The sequence below is a fragment of the Hylobates moloch genome, unplaced genomic scaffold (assembly GCF_009828535.3).
Source record: "Hylobates moloch isolate HMO894 unplaced genomic scaffold, HMol_V3 SCAFFOLD_13, whole genome shotgun sequence".
Classification (NCBI taxonomy): Eukaryota; Metazoa; Chordata; class Mammalia; order Primates; family Hylobatidae; genus Hylobates; species Hylobates moloch.
In genome coordinates this window covers 81,035,192-81,057,646 of record NW_026652288.1, presented here as the reverse complement: position 1 = coordinate 81,057,646, position 22,455 = coordinate 81,035,192, and the positions used below count along the sequence as shown (strand labels likewise).

The 22,455-nt window shown below is 44.3% G+C and overlaps 1 protein-coding gene across 1 annotated transcript; it reads right to left on the bottom strand.

Moving 5' to 3' along the window:
• Positions 1–6,644: 6,644 nt before the first annotated feature.
• Positions 6,645–21,877, bottom strand: CLDN11 (claudin 11). Its single transcript, XM_032173997.2, has 3 exons — positions 21,464–21,877; positions 17,415–17,579; positions 6,645–8,203 (listed from the first exon to the last, which is right to left on the bottom strand). Exons 1-3 carry the CDS (start codon positions 21,687–21,689, stop codon positions 7,971–7,973), a joined length of 624 nt encoding a protein of 207 aa, XP_032029888.1. The 5' UTR covers positions 21,690–21,877; the 3' UTR covers positions 6,645–7,970.
• Between the last annotated feature and the right edge of the window lie 578 nt (positions 21,878–22,455).

Genomic DNA, 22,455 nt, shown 5'->3' with positions numbered 1-22,455 from the left:
TCCCCCAAACTACAACCCCTTCATTTTAGAGCCCTAGGTAATAGGAAATGACACCCTGACAATACACCCTTGGGGAAATCCCTTTACCTTTCTGGCTCCCAGTTCCTTCATATGACTCATCTTTCTGCAACGGTCTGTTCCGATGCCCATATTCATTGAAACTTTTTCAATCGTTCTCAAACTTTAGAGAGCACCTCAGTCACCTGGAGAGTCATGTAAAATGCAGATTCCCAGGATCCATCCCTACTCCGTTTGTCTGGAGTAGGACCCATGTATCTCCATTTTACTGAATGAGTCATATGCTGATGATCCCCATACCATACTTTAGAAATAATAAATGAAATGACTCAAGATCTTGCTTAGATACTCCATGACTGAGGCAAATCTGAGCTCTGTTCTGGTTTGAGAAAGGCCATGGTGAGGGAAGAGGGGTCTCTCATAACCCCGAATTGAAGGGAAGAGCTGCACCCCCAGGTCCACCCTGTGGACTAGGATGAATGAGTGGTGTTTCCTAACTGTGTGAGGGGAAGGCTCTGCTTGCTCATGGAGGCTACTTCAAAACCAGGAGAACAGCCCAAGGCCCTCGGCTGCCCTGCGGTGCAGAGGCTCTCATCCCCAACAGTCCTGGGCCCCTCACAGCTCTTAGTTCTCCTTGATGTGCATTTTCCCCGACCTTTTTTTGAAACAGTAATAAGCAAAATCAGACAGCAAATGAAGCCAGGTAAATTTTCTTTCCATCATAAGCACAAGATTAATGTCTAGAAGGCTTGGGAAAAGAGAAAGTGATTCATTTTTACCTTGCCTTGTTTTGGTCTCAGTAGATTATGTTTGGGATATTATGCTGGGAACAAATAAAAATAATGGTTCAGGCTTCAATTCTCCCGGAGCTTCCCACCCTAACCAGGGGTGATTGGAACCAGAGTGTCCCACACACAAAGTCTCCTGAAGACAAACGCTCCATTCCCTGTGGACATTGGTCAGCTAAAACAGGACTATAATATAGGGCAGAACTTCAGTCCTCCAGCATCATTTGCACACATTTTCTTCCATCAATACTTTTGAAATGTTTGAATTAGCCATTTATTAAAAGTATTTGCTTATATAACTCCACATCAACAAAACTGAAAAAAAATAAATATTTCAAATAACTTTAAAAGAACAGCATATTAAATTGATATACTGCATTCTATTATTAGTGCTGGAGAAACTAGGCACCCTTCCACCAAAAAGAAAAAAGGAAACCTGTTTTTAAAACACTACTTGGAATATAGGATCCAGCAACTCCTTTCTAGGAATTTATCTTTAAAAAGATCATCATGGATATGTGCAAAAATTTGCCTATAAGGATGTTCATGGCAAAATTACTTAGAAGAAATTGAAAAGAAACCAAAACAACTAAGATATTCTTCAGAATTCATTGAGTAGATTATGGTACATCCAAACAATGGAATATTATGCAGATATTAAAGATATTTCATAGAAAAACCACTTAATGACATAAGAAAATGTATTGTTTTAAAGCAGGAACAAATTTATATGTAGAGCATGTTAGAGTTTTTGTTTTAAAATAAAATGATGTCTAAACATATATACAAAAGAAATTAATGATGAAATGATGGGTGATTTTTAATTTAATTTTGTATTTTTCCACAGTGTTCAAATTTTCTATAACAAATATACATTACTCAATAGTTGTGTGATTTAAGCCAGTTTGAAAACACCTCTTTATCTTAATTTCCTTATCTGTAAAATGAAAATATCAATAGCCCCTAATTCATAAGGGTTGTTGTGAGATTAAATGTGTCAGCATATATAAAATACTAGGACTGTGTCTGGCAAAGAATAAGGTTTCAATAAACATGAGTCATTATATTATTATTACTATTACAATCAGAAAAAAATGTGACCTTTCAAAACTAAATCTGCCAGAAAACTTCTAGAAGCCAGATTAGTGACGCCCCAAATATATGAATTCAAAAGAGGACAGGATGGCCCTATGCACCAACCTGGTAGCCATGGTATTTGATATATCAGCCGGTTTTACCGACCACTCTCCAAGCCTAGGAACCAGACTAAAAGGTGAAGAAGCAGCCCTTTCTCTGCCAGGCCACCAAGACCCTCAGACTCAGAACAAGGAGACCAGTGCACACACAGCTCCAAGAGACTGCCGCTGGCACATCTCTTTCCCCTCAGTCACCCCATGTGCTCCCAGCTCTACCCACCTTCCCTCATCGAAACTTCTTCTCAGGGAGGGGAGGAATAGAGCCTTTCCCAATTACAGTGACAAGGACTGATATAGCTTAATGTATGCTTCTCCAAGAGCTGAGCAGTGGTGGCCTGGTAAATGTTTAGCAACCGGCCGGAAGGTGGAGCTGGGGGAGAGATGCCTGATTTGCAGTGTTTGGTGATTTCTGTGGAATGACTCTCCCACCATGGCTGCTATCAAGCTCCCAACGTGACATCAACTGGCTTGCAAACTTCCTGAAAATGTGACAATCAGCTTTCATGAGCCAGTACTTAGCTCAAGAGTACCACTGGGTGTTTATATTTAAATAGGGAACAAAACCTTGAAGTCAAAGAATGATTCTACACCAGAATTATTGGCCAGCGAGGCTCCAGAATTATTTTGAAGGGCAAAGAACCACTCCCAGTGTCTTCCACAAAAACAGGCGCCACTCACCATGTCTATGCACAAAGCCGGTCTGTGCTTCCACAGGAGGCAGACTCCAGAGTCTGTGTACTCAGGGTGTGAGTCTGGGACCATCGGCGTCAGCATCCCCCGAGAGCTGGTCAGAAACGCCAAACCTCAGGCCCTATCACACACTTGCTGAATCAGAATCTGCATTTTGACAAGATCCCCAAGTGATCCTTATCAACACTACAGTTTGAAAAGCATAGCTATAGAATTCAACATAAGAGAAATAGAGATATAACCATTTTTATTCAAGAAAGCCCCCAACTGTGACGATCAGGTGATCTTTTGTATTTGTATTTTTGTATTTGGAAGCAATTCTTACCTTCCACAATCCTCTAGAAAGGGCTTAACATTTCCACATTTTCCATTTCAACAATGGGGCATGGAGCAGTGACAAGTTCCTCCATCTCCACTCCCTCCCCCAGCCATGGGGTCACAAAGCCAGAGCTCTAAGATTCTGCATGAGGTGGAGAAATATAGATTCCTCAAGAGCTGCTATTCAAGCCATAAGCAGCATGTGCCAATGTTCCACCCACAATCCTGGTTCAGTCTCCATTAAGCTGCACATCTGGCTGTCACACACTCTTTTGTGGGGACATCTCAATGGTAGCACTGATGCTGCCTCTCTTCAAGGCCAGCCCCACAGTGGCCTCCCTGTCTTCTCAGCATGTGATGTCATGAGCATGAATGTCCTGCCAAACATTTAAGATGTTGCAGTTCACATTGTGTACATTGTATAGAGAAACACTGACACGCAGATTTCTTTTTAATTAAAAAAAAAAAAAAAGGGCAAGATACAACCAAACCTTGTTCTATTGTTAACCCAAACCACCAATTCAGCACAAATATGTAACTTGTATTCTTTAAGCACACAATCTTCTCTTTTTTATTACTGTCATTGTAACTAACATCCCTAGATTCAGAGATTGCCTTGAAACATTCTTTTCTTTCTAATTTGGTTTCTATCAAATTCTTGGAAAGCAGGAGCCAGACTGTTTCATTTTCAAACCAAAAATCCCCTGCATGTGGTCTCTTCAGAACAGGCTAAAGAGAGAGAGTAAAGCATGGTGATTCTCAAAATCATCTCATCTCCAATGACCGTCAAACAGGAGACCAGGGAGGACATGAGCCGCACTTACAGAAAGGCGTGAGAAAGAAGTCCTTTTGTTTGCTGTTTCTCAAAGTGTAGTATGGGGACTACCTTGTAAGAATCACTGAGGGTACACAACAACAACGCAGATTCTTGGCTCCCCACCCTACTGAAGAGAGTGAATCTCCAGTTGACTTTATTACCTAGCCATGATTCTTTTTTTTTTTCTTTTTTTTTTTTGAAGAGACGGAGTCTCACTCTGTTGCCCAGGCTGGAGTACGCTGGCGTGATCTCGGCTCACTGCAACCTCCGCCTCCCAGGTTCAAGCAATCCTTCTGCCTCTGCCTCCCGAGTAGCTGGGACTACAGATGCAAGCTGCCACGCCTAGCTAATTTCTTTTGTACGTTAGTATAGACGGGGTTTCACCATGTTGCCCAGGCTGGTCTCGAACTCCTGAGCTCAGGCAACCTGCCCCCCCTTGGCCTCCCAAAGTGCTAGGATTACAGGTGTGGGCCACCGCGCCCAGCCCTAGCCTTGATTCTTAAATTGGACAACTCTGGCTTTAGAGTTACATAGTCTTAAATCCCATTTTGTTTATATAGTGACTATATGATCTTGACAACCTAAACTCTCCACATACTATTTTTCTCATCTATAAAACGGGGACCATGGGGAGGATTAAATGTATGAAATTCCTAACACATACAGGTCTCAACAGAGTGAATTCCCTTTGCCATGTTACTTAGGCAGAGTACTTTAAGCCTGCCATTTTACACATGATTGGGGGTCATTGTCTTCCCCTAGGTGAAGATTTATTATAATTCTTCAATAAATTGTAATTGCCAAGTTCTCAGGGGACTCTAATGAGAGCAGATAAGATAATCAAGACTGATCTTCTCGACGGTTACTGAGACAGAACCTGTTGCTCCACAGTTGTGCTGTCCAATCCAAAAGCCTCCAGCCACATGTGGCTACTGAACACTTGAAATGTGGCTGTTGTAAACGGAGATGTACTCCAAGTGTAAAATACACATTGGAATCCAAAGACAATACAAAAACAAGGGCGTGAAATATCTCATCAATTGATTACATATTGAAATGATAATATTTTGGATGTACTGGATCAAATAAAATAAATTAATTTCACTTGTTTATTTTTAGCTTTTGAAATGTGGCTACTAGAAAATTTTAAACGGCTCACTTCGTATTCCCAGCGGACAGTACTGTTCTAGAGGTACATCAACCTCCCCTCCATCAAACTGATACTAAACCTAACACTAGAGTTATGACCTCCAAATTGGGATTCCCTCATTAGTCAGGGAATGGTCAGCTAGGAGCGATTTGGGAGTCTCTCTTCTTACACTGAAGGGAAAAGTGGAGCTCATGCAGCAGCCCCCTTATGAGAGAAAGCAAGCAGCAGCTCAGGGAAGGAGCAAGCGAGTCAATACATACATAAGAGAGGAGACCCACTTAATGACACTTCTGACACAAGCTGGTGGTTGTGAGGGAAGGGATCATGGGGTCTGAAGCCTCCTTGTCCACTCCCTCAAATGCTTTTTGCTCCCTTCTGGTTCGTAATCGTTATACCCTGACAAGTTTTAATGAGGTAGGGAGGGTCCTCCAATGTAGTCACATGACTTTTATCCTTACAAAAGCTATATTATAATAGCTAAGCAAATATTTTAGTTCACATAAAAATTGTCTTCTATGGCCAGGCACGGTGGCTCACGCCTGTAATTCCAGCACTTTGGGAGGCTGATGCAGGAGGATCACTTGAGGCCAGGAGTTCCAGACCAGCCCGGCCAACATAGCAAAACCCTGTCTCCACTAAAAATACAAAAATTAGCCAGGTGTGGTGGCACATACCTGTAGTCCCAGCTACTTGGGAGGCTGAGGCACAAGAATCGCTTGAACCCAAGGGGCGGAGGTTGCAGCGAGCCGAGATCACACCACTGCTCTCCAGCCTGGGCAACAGAGCGAGACTTCTTCTCAAAAAAGCAAACAAAAAAAATTATCTTTTATGTATAAGTAATTTAGAAATACTTTCCAATGGGTTATAATCAAAACTACACAAATTTCTGCAAAATGGCTAGCCTAAATTGGTATTTCCAAAGAGGAAATGTTTGCCAATTACTATACTATCAGCTAATGAAATTAGTATTTTATTTGGAAGAAGTCTGCCAAAATAGATTGCAATGTGTTTTCTTAGACCAGGCCCGTAACTTGACAGTTTCTGGAACAGAAAACAAATGAAAATCAACTCAATGTGTCTTTGTCATAAATGTCCAAACAGCTACATATGTATGTTTGAACAAAATGTATTTAGATATTATTACTTAAAGATCCACTGGGTGCAGCAAACCAACATGGCACATGGATACATATGTAACAAACCTGCACATTGTGCACATGTACCCTAAAAACTAAAGTATAATAATAAAAAATAAATAAATAAATAAATAAATAAAATAAAGATCCAATAAAATAGGTTTCTTTAATTCTCTTTTTATACCTAGCCAATCAACTCCTTTACTAAGTGTTCGAAGTAGATGAAGGACATTAACTGCATAATGCTGAGAACTTTGTTTCTGATTGCTGCCCGTTGATCGATGATTAAAGATGCCATAAAGTCATCCCACTTAAGAAACCTAGAGAGCGTTGAGGTTATGCTTTGATGACCACAAATTACCACCACAATACAGTGAATAAAATATAACTTTTTAATTATTCAAGGCAATGCAGAATTACTTGTTCTTGAATCACTGATCAGATTCCCTATAAATTACCAGTAGAGATTAATGAGATTTTTTTTTAAATCAATAATGATACCTCTGGATACAACAGAAGATCGAAGGCCAGTTTTGCAGGCAGTCTGTTATTTTATTGCACAGATTTCACTTAAAGAATAAAATGCACCATCAGTATTTGGAGAGTTTGGGGTCTCAGATACTGATATACCATCAGTGTTTACACCCGTAAAGCCAAATTCAACAGTACAATTTATGTTAAACAACATCACTTCAAGATGACTAACATTGCAAATAGAGAGAAAAGTGGGGGAAAGCTTTAAAAATGTGTTAGTTTGAAGCATATGAAAATGTACGATTAAAAACTACATCATACAAACCTGAAATCAAAAATGTTTTGTGGAACATCAGTTAAAGTTATACTCACTTGCACTGTTATTTATTGCATAAAGTCTATGTGGTTCATTTCCTTCATATTGATGAATTGAGGATTTCAGGAAAACCATGGTTTTAAAAATGATCAATCTTGAAAAAGTATGTACAGATAAATGTAAAATCACAAACTAAAAAATATCCCTACCCCTGGCCCTCAACTTACAAAAGGGAAAGTTTCCCATGGAAAGTTCGTTCCACTATTCCCCTCCCTCCCCCATCCCATGTCCCCAGTGCTATCTTTTTCTGTCTCGTACAAGTAAATGACCTTGAAGGGAAGAAACAAAAGCCATCTTTATGAGGCTCCCATTGTCATCTGTATCAGTTTGAAAAGCGTCTTGGCCGGTGCAGTGGCTCACTCCTATAATCCCAACACTTTGGGAGGCCGAGGCGGGAGGATACTTTCAGTCCAGGAGTTCGAGACCAACCTGGGCAACACAGAGAGCCCTCATCTCTACAAAAAACTTAAAAATTAGCTGGGTGTAGTAGTGGACGCCTGTAGTCCCAGCTACTTGGGAGGCTGAGGCAGGAGGATCACTTGAGCCTGGGAGGTTGAGGCTACAGTGAGCCGAGATCACACCACTGCACTCCAGCCTGAGCAACAGTGAGGCCCTACTTAAAAAAAAAAAAAAGTGTCTTGTATTTCTCTTCCCCACCCCCACCTAACTCAGTGATGTTTGCAAAACATTTGAAATTTAAAGAAACAAAATATATATAATATATTTTTAATAAACAGCAAAGGAATGCCCAAGAAAAGAGCTAATAGGAGGCAACGCCATGGGGAAAAATGTCTGGGCATTATCTGAGCTAGAGATTTCTTTTAAGGCAACCAAAAGATGGGGGAAAGGGAGAGAAGTTAAGACTACAAAATGCCAGACAGGATGCTTTTCTAGACCTTTGGCTTTAGAGCCTGGCAGAGGAGTGGGCTTCCCCCCACTGTGACGAGCAAACCTAGGGCCCTGGGCCCAGCATCTACAGCACCTCTGTGGGCAGCCGGGCAGCCCTCTTATACGTGGGCACTCTTGGCATGAGTCGGGGAGCTAGAGCCCGAAGTGTAGTAGAAACGGTTTTCACCAAAGGCCTGGGCATCTCCAGCGCAGCAGAGGATGACACAGCCACCCACGAGGCACAGCACAGCACCAATCCAGCCTGCATACAGGGAGTAGCCAAAGCTCACGATGGTGGTCTCACGGTGGGCGCACACAGGGAACCAGATGGTGGCAACAATGGCGCAGAGAGCTGGAGAGACATGGAGAGGCCGTGACTGGGCGCAACCATCACACACCAAGCACGTGGGCAAGCCCACTCACTCCACATACACACACTTGTGGCTTCCAACCAGCTCCAAAAAGCTCCATACACAGAGCTCTGCTCCCTCAACACTGAACCAATATGTAGCAGTTGGCATCTGCAGAAGAAGCTGACTGCTGGGTCCTTATATTTTTCAGCAGGTGGCAGAAACAAAATAATTCCAATGTAAAAACCTAGAAATAAACCATTTAAGTCCAAAAAATATTTATGTGTATTTGCTTGTATATCAACACTTCATATCTACAGTTATAATTCTAAAATTAGTATACTTACTGAATTGTATTATAATTATCGCTTTACATGTCTATGCATCATTCTAAGCTCTGAGTTCCTTGAAGGTAGGGTCCATGTCTTACTTATGTCTACCTTGGTACAAGGCAAATAGTATGTGCTCAATGTAGACCAGTTGAATGGCTGAATGATCTGAGCTATTCAAAAATGAGAAACAAGATGGCAGCCACCTCAATTTTCCACTCTATTTTCTCAGTTTGGTCAATTCACATTACAAAGATCTGGAGAAGGTATGAAATTTCTCTTGCTGTGGTGAATGTTGCTAGATGAAAATGGAGTACCAGATAAAGGTTCAAGTTTGTGTTACGCTGTTCACAATCACAAAATCCCAACACACAAATGAACAGTCCTTGGAGTAGAAAAACTCACCCATTCATGGGTCAAAATGGTAGAACTTTACTTATGGTCTTGCACCAATCAATCTAATCTTCATTTTGGTTTTGATTTTATAGAGTAAAATAAGAAATAGCTTATATATCATGTAGTTTTTCACCTCTTTATAAGCAAAGTAACAAAACATGGGCAGGCAAGAGGCTATAAAGACTTTTTTTATTTTTTTCAAATCTCTAGACCAGCACTGTCAAATGGAGTGGCCACAAGTTATGTGGGACCATTGATCATTTGCCATGAGGCTAGTGAGATGAAGAACTGAATTTTGAATTTTCATTAATTTTAATTTAAATGGCCACATATAGCTAGTGGCTACTGTACTGAACAACACAGCTCTAAACAAAGTAACTCCGAACCTCTTTAAGTTGAGATGGCACATTAAAGTTGGCAGACAGAAAAATAATAATAACAATAATAATAACAATGAGGTTTCCATCAACAAATTCAAGACAGAATACTGCACTGCCAGTCTGATGTTTGCCACCAGGGGTACCGTTATCACTTTCAACTCAGCAAGCTTTTTTCTGATTTCTACTCATAGTAAGTGATTTTCTAACTTACTCTCTATGCCCACAGAGAAGAAATATAACTTAACATAAGCAATCAAACCTAACAGCCTTGTATATTAGCTCTAAATGAAAAAAAAGATTGGTCTTACCCATTTTGAAGGACCTTTTAAACAATCTCATTGCATTTGTGTTGCTTGTAACAGATTTTTATTGACAATAGATTAAGCCCACCCCCACAAGCTGGGTATAGATATACATAGAAAGATATGATTTCTATCCTTAAAAAGAATAGATCTCAAGAGGAAATCAGAAGGAAGAGAGTTAATTTGAAAAGCTATGAATTGCCCAGATTGGCTTTCTAACAGCCCAAACTCACTCCATTAATTATTTATAGATTATCTAAGAAGCTAAAATTGGCCAGGCACGGTGGCTCACACCTGTAATCCCAGCACTTTGGGAGGCCAAAGTGGGTGAATCACCTGAGGTCAGGATTCAAGACCAGCCTGGCCAACATGGCAAAACCCCATCTCTACTAAAAAATACAAAAATTAGCCAGGCATGGACGGTGGGCGACTATAATCTCAGCTACTCAGGAGGCTGAGGCAGGGAGAATTGCTTGAACCCAGAAGGCAGAGGTTGCATGCAGTGAGCGGAGATCTCGCCACTGCACTTCAGCCTGGGCAACAGAGCAAGATTCTGTGTCAAAAAAAAAAAAAAAAGAAGAAGCTAAAATCTATCCATATGCAAATGCTTCCTTTTTCTTAAAAAGTAAGCACAGTCATGCCAGCTTCTGTAATATTTTCATATCAGATACCATGAGAAGATGTATTTTCCTTCTGTGACTAGAATGTTCAAGAAAAGCAGTGTGTACCTGAAACCTCCCTTTCTAGCTCAGGACTTTGGAAACCTCAGATGCAGGGGAAAGTCTTTTTCTTTCTCTTCTCTGGCATGAACTCCAAATCAGGCACTCTTGGAGAATTGCTTGGCTATTATCAGAGTCTCTACTTTCAGCAAGACACAGAGAAAAACCTTTTTCTCTGTCAGGAAAGGAGACTAAAATCCTCTTCTGAGTGTTTCAGCCAGAGAGAACTACTGTAGATTTTCCATAGCAATACACAATCTACTTACATAGCCCTAAACCTCAAAAGTGGGCATTCGTTCTGCTGCGGGCAAAAAACAGCAACCTAGCAAAGGCTTCCAAACACCCAGGCTTGCTTAGAGGAAAAAGAAGGGGAGTGAAAAGCTGAATTCTGTAGGGAAAAAAGTTCTAATTCCCAAACAACTGATATGGTTCAATCTAACCGATCTTTCCTATAAACAATTAACTGGTTTCAAAACAATTCAGGGTTCAAATCAAGTTTTATATTTTTCAACTATATTTTGTATTTACACATACAGCACATGTGCACACACGCAGGAAAGCATTCCCCACATCCATTGTAAACCTAACTTTCACATTTAGTTGAGATTTTATAGAATAAGACAAGAAACTGCCTCTAAATTCATTTAATTGTTCCCTTAAGCAAATAATAAAACAAGATTATCTTCACACAGGGAAATAATCAGACTCAATATCCCAAAAGTAACCATCAGTCTTGGTTTTGAGCATTTTAGGGATTTTGTTAGGTTTTATTCCAATATAAATCATTAGAAAAAGGGAAAAATCAGAAAAAGGTCTAAACATTTCATACAATGAACCTCCACAGGGATGGATGAGTGAACGGGGAAATGAATGGATGGAGAGATGAGAAGCAGTCTCATTTCAATTCTACATTTCACTTCATACACACCAAAACTGACGTCCAAAGTCATAAAATCTTATTGTGACTTTAACACACTTAAAGTCGCAAGCTCATCGTTGACCTCATTAAAGATTTCCTTCTCTTACAATCCACACAAAACAAGGCAAATGAGTGCCAGCAGGCTCTTTACTTCCTAGGAGACAAATGAACCCTGGGTGGAATTCCTGTGGCTCTCAAAGATGAACCACATCAAAACCACTAAAAAATGACAGACTACCACACAACATGAAAGGAAATGAGAGGCTCACTGAAAACAGTGACCTTCAATTGAACTCAAAATGAAAAATGTTTAAAAACTAAAAAAGGAGAATTTACTCAATTTCAGCAATGGTTTCAAGAGAGAAAGAGATATGTTTTGACCAGTAAAGTTAAAAATGCAAGTCAAATCATTACTTAACTTTAAAAAATGTGAAATAGTAATATAACTGGCCAAAAAAAATTGCCTTTCTTAAAGACATAGAAGGCCTGATAGTTTTAATTTTATTTGCAAACCCAAAAAGATGAGTTTGGAATGGTTCTCTCTGTTATTTGGGAAAAATAAAGAAAATGTTTTTCTAGAAAGTCAGTTACCTGTAAGGTCAAGAAAATTGAAGACAGACAAAGGGAATTTTTGTTCTTTTTCTTTTTATATCATCAGAATTTATTTTTAAATTAAGTCTCTAAAAACAAGACAGAGTAATTTTAGCACTCAGATTTTTCAGTTTTTCTCCTCTTTTACCTTCAGAAGATGCAATGGTTAACTACACAAGGTGGCGGGGGGGTACCATTTGTTGTCAGAAAACAGAAAGTAAAACTGGGGCATATTCTTAGCTAAAAATGAGAAGGAGGAGAAGGGGGAAGAGAAGGGAGAGAAAGGGAAGGGAGAAGAAAGCTTCACTATGTTAAGACAGATATATCTAAACCTGGTCCTCTCATAAGTAGAATTCCTTGCTCTTCAAAGAATAAAATTGTTTGCCCCTTTTGAGAACAAGTTTCAAATAATGCAACACAATACATTCTTTAATTGATAAGATAAGCCTTGTTAAAAACTAAGAATGATGGTGACATGACCAAACAGAAAATATTTGAGAAGTCCATTTTAAAGCAATGAAATGTAAGTGTGGCTTTTAATCTCTTTAAAGATGAGATGACACATGGTAATACATGGAGTTAAATAAACATGAAGTTAAATAAAATCAATACAGGTATGTTTGACTTTGGAGGTAACAACTGAGAGAAAGAGAGACAGACAGACAGACAAAGAGGCAGAGAAAGACAAGATCAGTAGACACTGACATTTCTTCCTCCTTCCAATAAATCTCCTTTTTTTTTTCTTTTTTGGATAGGATCTCTGTCACCCAGGCTGGAGGGCAGTGGTGCAATCTCGACTCACTGCAGCCTCATTCTCCCGAGCATCGATCCTCAGCCTCCCAAGTAGCTGGGATCACAGGTGCACACGACCAGGCTGGCCTAACTTTTGTATTTTTAGTAGGGATGGGGTTTTGCCATGTTGGCCAGGCTGGTCTCAAACTCCTGGGCTCAAGCAATCTGCCCACGTCTGCCTTCCAAAGTGCCAGATTCAGGCGTGAACCACCATGCCTGGCCCCAGTGAACCTTTTTTCAAGCTTTGTCACTTTCCACTGAAAGGACTTTTTCTTTTTCTTTTTTTTTTTTTTTTGAGACAGTCTCACTCTGTCGCCGAGGCTGGAGTGCAGTGGCATGATCTCAGCTCACTGCAAACTCCGCCACATGGGTTCAAGCAATTCTCGTGCCTCACCCTCCCGAGTAGCTGGGATTATAGGCGCCTGCCACACCTGGCTAATTTTTGTATTTTTTGTTTTTTGGTTGGTTTTTTTGTTTTTTGTTTTTTTGAGACGGATTTTCACTCTTGTTGCCCAGGCTGGAGTGCAATGGCTCGATCTCAGCTCACCACAACCTCTGCCTCCTGGGTTCGAGTGATTCTCCTGCCTCAGCCTCCCCAGTAGCTGGGATTACAGGCGTGTGCCATCATGCCCTGCTAATTTTATATTTTAAGTAGAGACAGGGTTTCTCCATGTTGGTCAGGCTGGTTTCGAACTCCCGACCTCAGGTGATCCACCCACCTCAGCTTCCCAAAGTGCTGTGATTACAGGCGTGAGCCACCACGCCCAGCCCCGAAAGAACTTTTAAAAGCATCATTTCTAGCACAAAGCAAAATTTTCATTAAAATCATTTAAATTATTCTGACTTCTTACATTAGTAATAGCAAAAAAAAATCTTTCTTGATATGCTAAGATTTCCTTTAAAAAATCTGAAGACTGGAAGAAATGGAGAAATGGAAAGATGAAGTATATATTACAGCCATGAGTTGATCACTGCTGAGGAGGTTGGGTTCACAGGGGTTTATTATACTATTCCTCTACTTTTACATAGGTCTGATATTTTCCACAATAAAAACGTTCTTAAAGACCTTGGCGTGGTGGCTCACGGCTCAGGAGTTTGAGACTAGCCTGCCCAATATGGTGAAACCCCAACTCTACAAAAAATACAAAAATTAGCTAGGCATGGTGGCACATGCCAGTAATCCCAGCTAGTCAGGAGCCTGAGGCAGGAGAATCGCTTGAACCCGGGTGGCAGAGGTTGCAGTGAGCCAAGATTGCGCCACTGCACTCTAGCCTGGGCGACACAGCAAAGCTCTGTCTCAAAAAATAAAAATAAAATAAAAATAAAAAGAAGGAAATTGACATGATTGGAAGAACACCCAGCTGCTTTCTGGGTATTCTTTTAACCAGCTAACCAACAATAACAATAATAATAGCAACCATTTATTGAGCACTTACTATGTGCCAGATCCTATGCTAAATAATTTTCGCGCATCATTTCACTGTTTTTACTAACCTGAGAAGCAGGCGTTATTGTTCCCATTTTATGGAAGGGACCAGAGACATTAAGGAATTGCCCTAGTTCACACAGCTAGAAAGTAGTAGGTTCCAGATTCAGCACAGTTGGATCTGACTTCAACTGATAAGATCAAACAATTTACGGCACAGGCACCTCCTGCCTTGGCAGGGACTCTTGAAAAGCCACAAACAGATTAGCCTCAAATCCACCACAGATCTGAGAGCCTGCTGCTCCTGTGCTACTCATCTGGCTTTAGAAGCAACTGGCTCCTATTTCTTCCTCCACAGCAGGAACCAAATCCTCACACCATTAAACGTAACTGCTGAGAAGATAAAGTTGTACAACAGACATAATTTTTTTAAGCTTTCACAAAAATAATTACAGATTTTCAGGGTCAGGAAAAACTGATTTTAATTAGTAGTGTTCACAGTTCCTATACCAGGACTAGCTGTGACACTGTGTCCAGTTCCCAGGTCCCCGAACCCCAGGGGGTGCCTCATCTTCTTTGGTCGAATGAGGTGTGTTTGTTCAGCCCCATTCAGCGACCCTGAGGACCCTGCCCAGGCCTAGCACTGGCTTCTCTGGGGGAGTGACAGAAACCAGTCCAGAGCAACACAAAGGGAGCCTTCACTCCCCGTGCTCCTCCCACCACTGCCAACAGGGGAAACAAGGCACTTGGGGCTCCGTGGTGAGAAGACCTAGAGGAGATCAGCAGGTGCCATGCTTGAGACAATGAGCTTTACATTTCCAGAGCTAGCTCGTTCCAGTCAAAACAACATCCAACCCAAAGGCAGTGGTGACCCACTGAGAAACAAATCCGGATAGGAGCAAAGCAGGCAGACAATATCGGAAATGCAAGGCCGTAAAAGGGCAATGAGGGGACTCTGGTGAGTGTCCGGAAACAGGCAGCCTCCTTGGGTGGGGTCAGATCCCTCCATGTCCTGCTTCCCCCATAGTTTCACTCCAGACAGGCAAACAGGGACTGAGGCACTCACCCACTCCCCAGCCCCACCTCGCTTTCTTCCTCTGTGATTCTGCCTATCTGTATCAGCCCACTTTTAGAAGATAAAGAAAAACAAATTCAGCTAGGAAGTTTCAAACCACCAGTTGCTTTTTCCTTCAATATCCCTGATTATTCAACTAAACAATTCTGTTGTTTTTAGGGTTTTTTAAACTATGTATACTAGGGTTTAATCCCTCTATTTTCCAGGGTCTGTATGTTTGTTTTAGTGTGTTCTCTTACTTGTGGATACCTGTGACATTCATGTGGAAGGCCAGAATTTCTAAACATGAGCACCCAACACAACAGACCCACCTTTTGGCTCTGCCATCCTCAGAGCCCAGGAGAACCTTCCGGGGCTTCTGTGAGAATGTGAGGAAAGTAACAAACAGCAAGTGTCTAGGAGAAGGGTTTCAGCTGGATTCTGCAAACCCAGTTTACTTGTGGAGCTTTAACTTCCCTGTTGGAAAGGGAGTCGGACACACAGATCTGACGTCCACAGAGCACTGCAAGAGGGGGACCCTGTGAGTCAGATAAAGCACCGGATGCTGATATGTGTTCCATGTGATGCTGGCACACAAATTCTTTGTGGCTGGAACCAAAATTTCCACATCCAGATTTTTCTCTGGAAATTACAGTGGTCTTTTCACTGCTGTTACATACACACACACACACACATACCCTTGTGGCTTCACAAGAACCTGCAAACCTCTGTCCCTTTGCAATCCTGGAAAATGGTGCCCCACCTCTCATGTCCCCTCACCTTACTGGTGTCATTGTGAGTGTGAGGCCTCCAGATGGGAGGTACCCACCACTAAGTGACATCAACCCACACAGAACCCGGACCCCTTATCCTTACCCCTCAAATTCATCATCTGATATGCCAATCTGGGGGTATGAATTCCTTGTTTCAGAAGAAGGTGATTTTATACCTAACCCGTTACCAGACTAATTTATTCTCACTGATATGCGCACTTTGCAACAAGAGTTGTTGTTCTTAAAATTCATATTGTCTATTAGGATTTAGAATGTGCTAATGAAACTAGCATCTGAGGGGAAAAAAAATGGAGAGAAATTAAATCACTGACGAGAATAGAGCTAGAAGGACCCTCCATAGGTTGTTAAATGAAGCCCTCTATGTGCAGGTATAATCAGCAAAACCAAATGAGCACACGCCATTTCCTGTCCCTGGACTGTCCCTCCCCTGAATTCATGACCAGCCCACCTCTTCTTCAAGTCTCAGGGCTTACTGCTGGGTTCTTCCACTCTGGAAACTCATCCAGTCCGGGTTAGGTGCCTTCCTATGTGTATGCACAGACTATATACCTTTTTTACATGAGCACATACCATATTCTATTGAGGTGTCCAAGTACACTCAAAGCAAAGACAGCCTATTTCCCCAGTGTCCCCAGTACCTACCATGGTGCCTGGCCCACATGCTCAAGGAAGGCTTACTGAGTTAAAGGATGGAGCCATCACCTGGTGGTCTAACCACACTCAACTCCTGACTTTTCTCTTGCCCTCTTCTTTACTTTTTTCTTTCTTTCTTTTTTCTTCTTTTTTTTGGAGTTGCACTCTGTCACCCAGGCTGGAACGCAGTAGCGTGATCTCGGCTCACCGCAACCTCTGCCTCCTGGGTTCAAATGATTATCCTGCCTCAGCACCGCCCCCACCCCCCCACCCCCGCCCCACCGAGTAGCTGGGATTACAGGCGTGCACCACCATACCTGGCTAATTTTTGCTATTTTTAGTAGAGATGGGGGTTTCACCATGTTGGCCAGGCTGGTCTTGAACTTCCAACCTCAGGTGATCTGCCCACCTCGGCCTCCTTCTTTATTAACTGAGCTTCTCAGTCCTGCCTGCACATAAGCATCACCTGGGAAGATTTCAGAAAATATCTTTGCCTGGCCTGATGCCCAGAAAATTCTGATTCAATTGATCTGCTGTGGGACCTGGGCACAGGTGTTCAAAAAGCATTTTACTGTGAAGACTGAGAAGGCTTCCGTCTTTCAGGTCTTTCCCTTAGGTATTTCCTACGTTCAAAATCCTCTTTCTCTTTCTCTTTTTAAACTTATCTTCATGCTCAGTGACTCCCAGAGACATTACTTAGCCCTCTGTGTAAACTGCCCATAAAATACAAAGGGATACAGATTGTGGGGGTCCATCCCCCACTGGCTTCACTTGGCTTCCTTTCACATTTCTCTTGAACTTGAGGAGGCAGCAACCACAAGATCTGAGATTCATCAGACTCCCTCATAGGTAGGGTACTACTGAGAAAGCTGTCTTACCCAGCAGAATGAGCAAAACACCAGCCAGCTGGGCCCGCCTGTACTTAGCCACACCGGGCTCCTGGCCCATCCGGATGCAGGGAAGAACAGTCAGCAGCAGTAAAATGGCCGGCAGACCCAGGACCGAGGCAGCAATCATCAGGGCACGGCAGGCCTGCACGTAGCCTGGGAACAAGAGAGCAGATGGGAAACGTTAGACCACAGGGTTCTCTTGCTTCCTGAGCCCTGCCTTAGGGGAATTCAGCACCATCTCCCTTCCTCCTTCTTGGCGGATTCCAGGACTTAGAAGATGTTAATGTTGTCCAAGGTCACTAAGCACTTTTCAACTTTTAAAACAACTCAGCAAGAAAAATGGGGGCTGGAGAAACTAAATGGGGACCGCTGGTTTAGGCCACTTGGCCAAGCTTCCAGGATGGAGGGGCCAAGAGTCTATTTACATTATTACATCCCCCTGAGAAAGTTCAGATGAAAACTCAAATCTCCCAAGAATCATTCTGTGAGGGCCTCTATTGGTTCCAGTCTGCTATTGATAGCTCTACCTGTGTGACCTTGGGCAAGTTACTTAACCATGATGTCTTATTTTCCACATCTATAAAGTAACAACAGGCCAGGCATGGTGGCTCACGCCTCTAATCCCAGCACTTTGGGAGGCCAAGGCAGGTGGATCTTCTGAGGTCAGGAGTTCAAGACCAGCCCGGCCAACAGGGCGAAACCCCGTCTCTACTAAAAATACAAAAATTAGCCTGGTGTGGTGGTGTGCACCTGTAGTCCCAGCTACTCGGGGAGGCTGAGGCAGGAGAATTGCTTGAACCTGGGAGGCGGAGGTCGCAGTGAGCTGAGATCGAGCCACTGCACTCCAGCCTGGGTGACAAAGCAAGACTCTTTCTCAAAATAAATAAATAAATGAACAAACAAATAAAGTATTGATAATAATATAATAGTACCTACATCTCTCTAATAGAATTCTACTGAAGATTACATTAGTTAATTTATGCAGTGCTTAAAACAGTGCCTATACCAAATCCTCAAAAAAGGTTAGTTGTTATCATTGGTGTTCTTTGTCTGAGTGCAGTGCTTTCATCTCCAGGTGTACTAGGTGATTTTCTCCTAATCATGTGCTTTCATTCACATTGGCTGTGGCCCTAACCCAGACTAAACTAAGACTCAGGCTTCCTCTCTTTGCTATCTCCCCAGAGGCTGCTGTCCTCATGGATCCTGCCCCTAAATGGTTGGGCCCCATCTCCTGCCTCACCCACAGTGCCCTGGGCATACTTCCCCAACTGTCCATCATTGCTTAAAAGGCATCTCTCCAGCCCTCAGGGTTCCTGGAGGGCAGACACCTGCCTTGGTATTCACGGAGTTAACACAGTGCCCACAACAGATCATGGAAACAATTGCGAATCAAGGAATAAGAGAACTGAAAAATAGAAGAGTAGAGCAAAACTACATGAACTTTATCCTGTTAAGTAAAATGCCAAGTAAAAACTGTATTAAGAAACAGATTACAATATGTGTCGCATTTATTTAGAATAAATCTGACAAGATACTGGGAGAATTTCACAGACAAATTTGTTTCACTTTCAAATGTAGTGTTTCTCACTAAAACTCTCCCTCCTCTTAAAAAAAGTGGGGGGGGGGGCACATTTATTACCCTCCCTTTTTTGCTCAGAAGGAACTAGTACTAGCGGCCTGGGTGAGGCAGAGTTCATAGCAAAGCCAGGAAACTAGCCAACATCTGCCTCGCACACCAGGACCCTCACGTGCAAAAAGGCCTAACTTCAACGCTGTCTCTTAGCAAGGAACGTTTTGCCAGAATTCGGACTTCACAAGGGCCTTCTTCCAGTACTGCCCATTTCAGCTCCTTCAGAATTAAAGATAATCAAGTGTCTACTGACTTGAAGATCTCCAGAAAGGAGCTCCAGGAAGTCTGAGGCCCATCCCCTGACCCAGCCATCCGCCCCTGCAGCTTGTAGAGAGCCAGCACTCACACAAAGGAGGCAGTCAACTGGCAATGCAGGTTCTGAAATCCATGGCACTGGCTGTCCACATGCTACAGTGCCAAGGCCATGTCCGGACACCAAAAGATAGGGACTGAGGACTGTTCCTGCCTCCACCCAAAATGTGAGGGAGGGGGAAGGCAGGAAGGACTAGCACCGCCCCCCACCCCACCACCCCCCTCAGTATGCACTCCCCTCTGGAGGACGGCCTTTGTTCTCTGAAAACAAACCACTTGGCACTGAATGCTCAGTAAAGTTAATTTCAGGAGAAGGAAGCAAAGGTAATTTTATGCTTCAAAGATCCCTACAAATACCATGCCCAGCTTTTAATAAAATACTATAGCTACCATTCATGAAGCATCTACTATCTCAAAGGAGATTACATTTCTTATCTCATTTAATCCTCAAATAATTGTGAAAGATGGGTGGTTGATCTGATTTTAACTTTTAAAAGAAGACAACCGTGGTTCACTGAGGCTAGCAATTTGTCCCCTCTCGCCCAGATTGTGAGTCCTGGATCCCAGAGGCTGGCCCAGGTCTGCCAACACCAGCATTAGCCAAAGCTGAGTCTAGATCTGGGTTCGTCGACCTCTGGCCTTCTCAAAGTTCAAAATGAAGGAAAGGATAGCGTAAGGCAAACCAGGCGAGCACTGCCCGCAGCTATTGTGTGCCAGAGGCCATGCCAGGTCCAGAAGAGGAAGCAAAGAGATAACAGGACGCCATCTCTATCTTCAAGGAATTTAAAACGTAGTGGGAGAACTTCACTCACGAACAATCAACAAAAAACAAGATAAAATGTGCCTTTGTGGGGATAAGAGCCAAGTACTAGGCAGCAAGGAGGAAGGAGGGATTCAGATTCCAACTGCGAGGACCGGAAATAGGGCGCGCTTGGAGGAGGCTTAAGGAGCGAGCAGAGTCTTATCTGACTGGCGGCTTCAGGGACAGGTTTCTCCCCATCTTGAGGAAACCGGGAAAATCCTTTAAGTGAGCACAATCCACGAAGGCTGGGGGACAGAAGCCCACCTTGTAGGGACCGGGACAAGGACATGCCTTTGGGGTAGGGCAGAGATTCCAGCAGAAAACCAAGGGGGTGCCGCGACCTCGCCATTGCCCAACTGGCTCGTGGTTTAAATCTGAATTGAGACTGTCGCCCAAAATGTTTCCACAGGACACATGTGAAGATGTGGCCCCTGGCCCGCGCTAGGCTGTCAATTTTTACCTCCCCCTTCCCACTCTGAGACACGCAGGAGGGGTGGCGGCGAGCGACCCTCGGCGGCGCGCTCCGTGTCTCCCCAATGGAGGCCGCCCTCCGAGGAGGGCCCGCTCGTCCCTATCCAACCCAGCGGCGCGGAGCGGGAGCCGGCGTCACCGCAGCCCCGCGGTCTGACGCGCCCACAGCGGGGGGGGAGGGTAGCGGGGGGCAGCGGAGATGGCCCTGGGCACGTGCGGGAACCAACCTGGCATTTCTCAAACCAGGCAGCCCAGAGAGCCTTGGACGTGAATCGCTCAGCGGCTGAGCGGACAGAGCTAGGAGGGCTCTAACCTGGCCGGGGGCGCTTCGCCCATCCCATGAGGACCGGGAAACTCAGCCTGAGCCCGTTCGATTCTCCTGTCAGCTTGTGTTACACGCTCCTTCTCACCTCTGCGGGCGGAATCTAACGCGAAGGCTCGGCGCCCCGGGGGAGGCCGGAGGGAGCGGGAAGCACTTCGGGAAGCAGACGGTGGAAGGATGCGGGCTGGGGCCGCAGTAATTAACACGGACTCAGTTCCTATTAGGTGTTCCGGTTTGTTCATTCTCAAAGGGACTCGGGCGAGTGTTACCACCGGCCACATTGCCACTATTATCCCAAATTCCAGATAAGAATACTGAGGCCTAGAGAAGTTAAGTTTGGGGCTGCCTAATTCTTCTACAACAAGGTGGGACTAGGGATGTCAAAAACGTACCCAAAGGTCTTCAAAGCCCCCAAAATGTCTCTGTGACCGCCGTCTAATATCCCGCTGTCTACCCAAAGGATAAGGATTTGGGAGCCGCCGCCAAGCTCGGGTCCTTACCCGGCAGGATGAGGATGTCCACCAGGGGCTTGCAGTGGTACAGCCCCGTGGCCATGACGCAGTCGGCCCATAGCCCCTTGGAGCCCAGCTCATCCAGCTTGCGGCAGGTGGGGATGGTGTAGCCGCAGGTCACCACCCAGTCATTGGTGGAGGTGGTCACGATGACGCCGATCCAGCCCACGAAGCTCGTGACGAAGCCCACCACCTGCAGGCACGTGGCCACCATGGTGGCCGCCAGGATGTCTGCGTGCCTCGCCCCTCACGGCTGTGCCTGGGCCTGGGCTGGACAGTGCCTGCCCAGGTACGTCTCCCACGCTCGCGAGCCGCTGGAGGGCGACGGCCCGAGGCGGGACACGGGAAGCGCAGGTGGGCGCCGGAGGCTGCGAGCTCAGCGGCGAAGGGCGCACGGCGGGGAAAGCAGCGCTGCTGGGCAGCGCGCCCCCGCCCCCTCTTTAAGCCCCGCGGCTCCGGCCGGCGAACACCAATCGGCGGCAGCCCGGGGGCGCGCCGGCCAATCGCGGGGCGGCGCCGGGAGGGAAGCGTGAAGCGGAGCAGAGTAACCCCAGGGGGGCCGTTGGGCCGCCCCGCCCCGTCCGCAGCGCAGTCCCACGATGCAAAGTAAAACAATTCCATCCAGGTCCAAAGAAACGGAGAGCGCAAAGAGGGCGTGCGTTTGTCGAGAGTTCTGTTTTGCTGCGTCTGGTTTCTCTTCTTATAGCTCCTCTCTCATCTCAGTCTCTGGGTGTCCCTTCCGCTCCGACCCTCCTCAGCTCCTCCCTGCTTGCTCCTTCTTCCCTGCTGCGAGCACTCCAAGGGCGCTCAGTACAGTCCCCCGACGACCCAGGATTGTGACAGACTGAAAAGTGCCGTAGGGACAGACGCGAGGCATTCAGTACACACAGTTGCTAGAAGAAAGAAAACGATGCTTTTCAGTGGTTGAACATCATCAGCGGCAAATGTGGCCATAATAATCAACAATAGCAACTCACATT

Excerpts from the sequence above, each read along its gene's own strand:
- CLDN11 (XM_032173997.2), bottom strand. The coding sequence starts at position 21,689 with ATGGTGGCCACGTGCCTGCAGGTGGTGGGCTTCGTCACGAGCTTCGTG. Across the intron at positions 17,580-21,463 it reads GGACATCCTCATCCTGCCGG|GCTACGTGCAGGCCTGCCGT; the intron begins GTAAGGACCCGA and ends TCTTGTTCCCAG. Across the intron at positions 8,204-17,414 it reads TGTTTTGCTCATTCTGCTGG|CTCTCTGCGCCATTGTTGCC; the intron begins GTAAGACAGCTT and ends ATGTCTCTCCAG.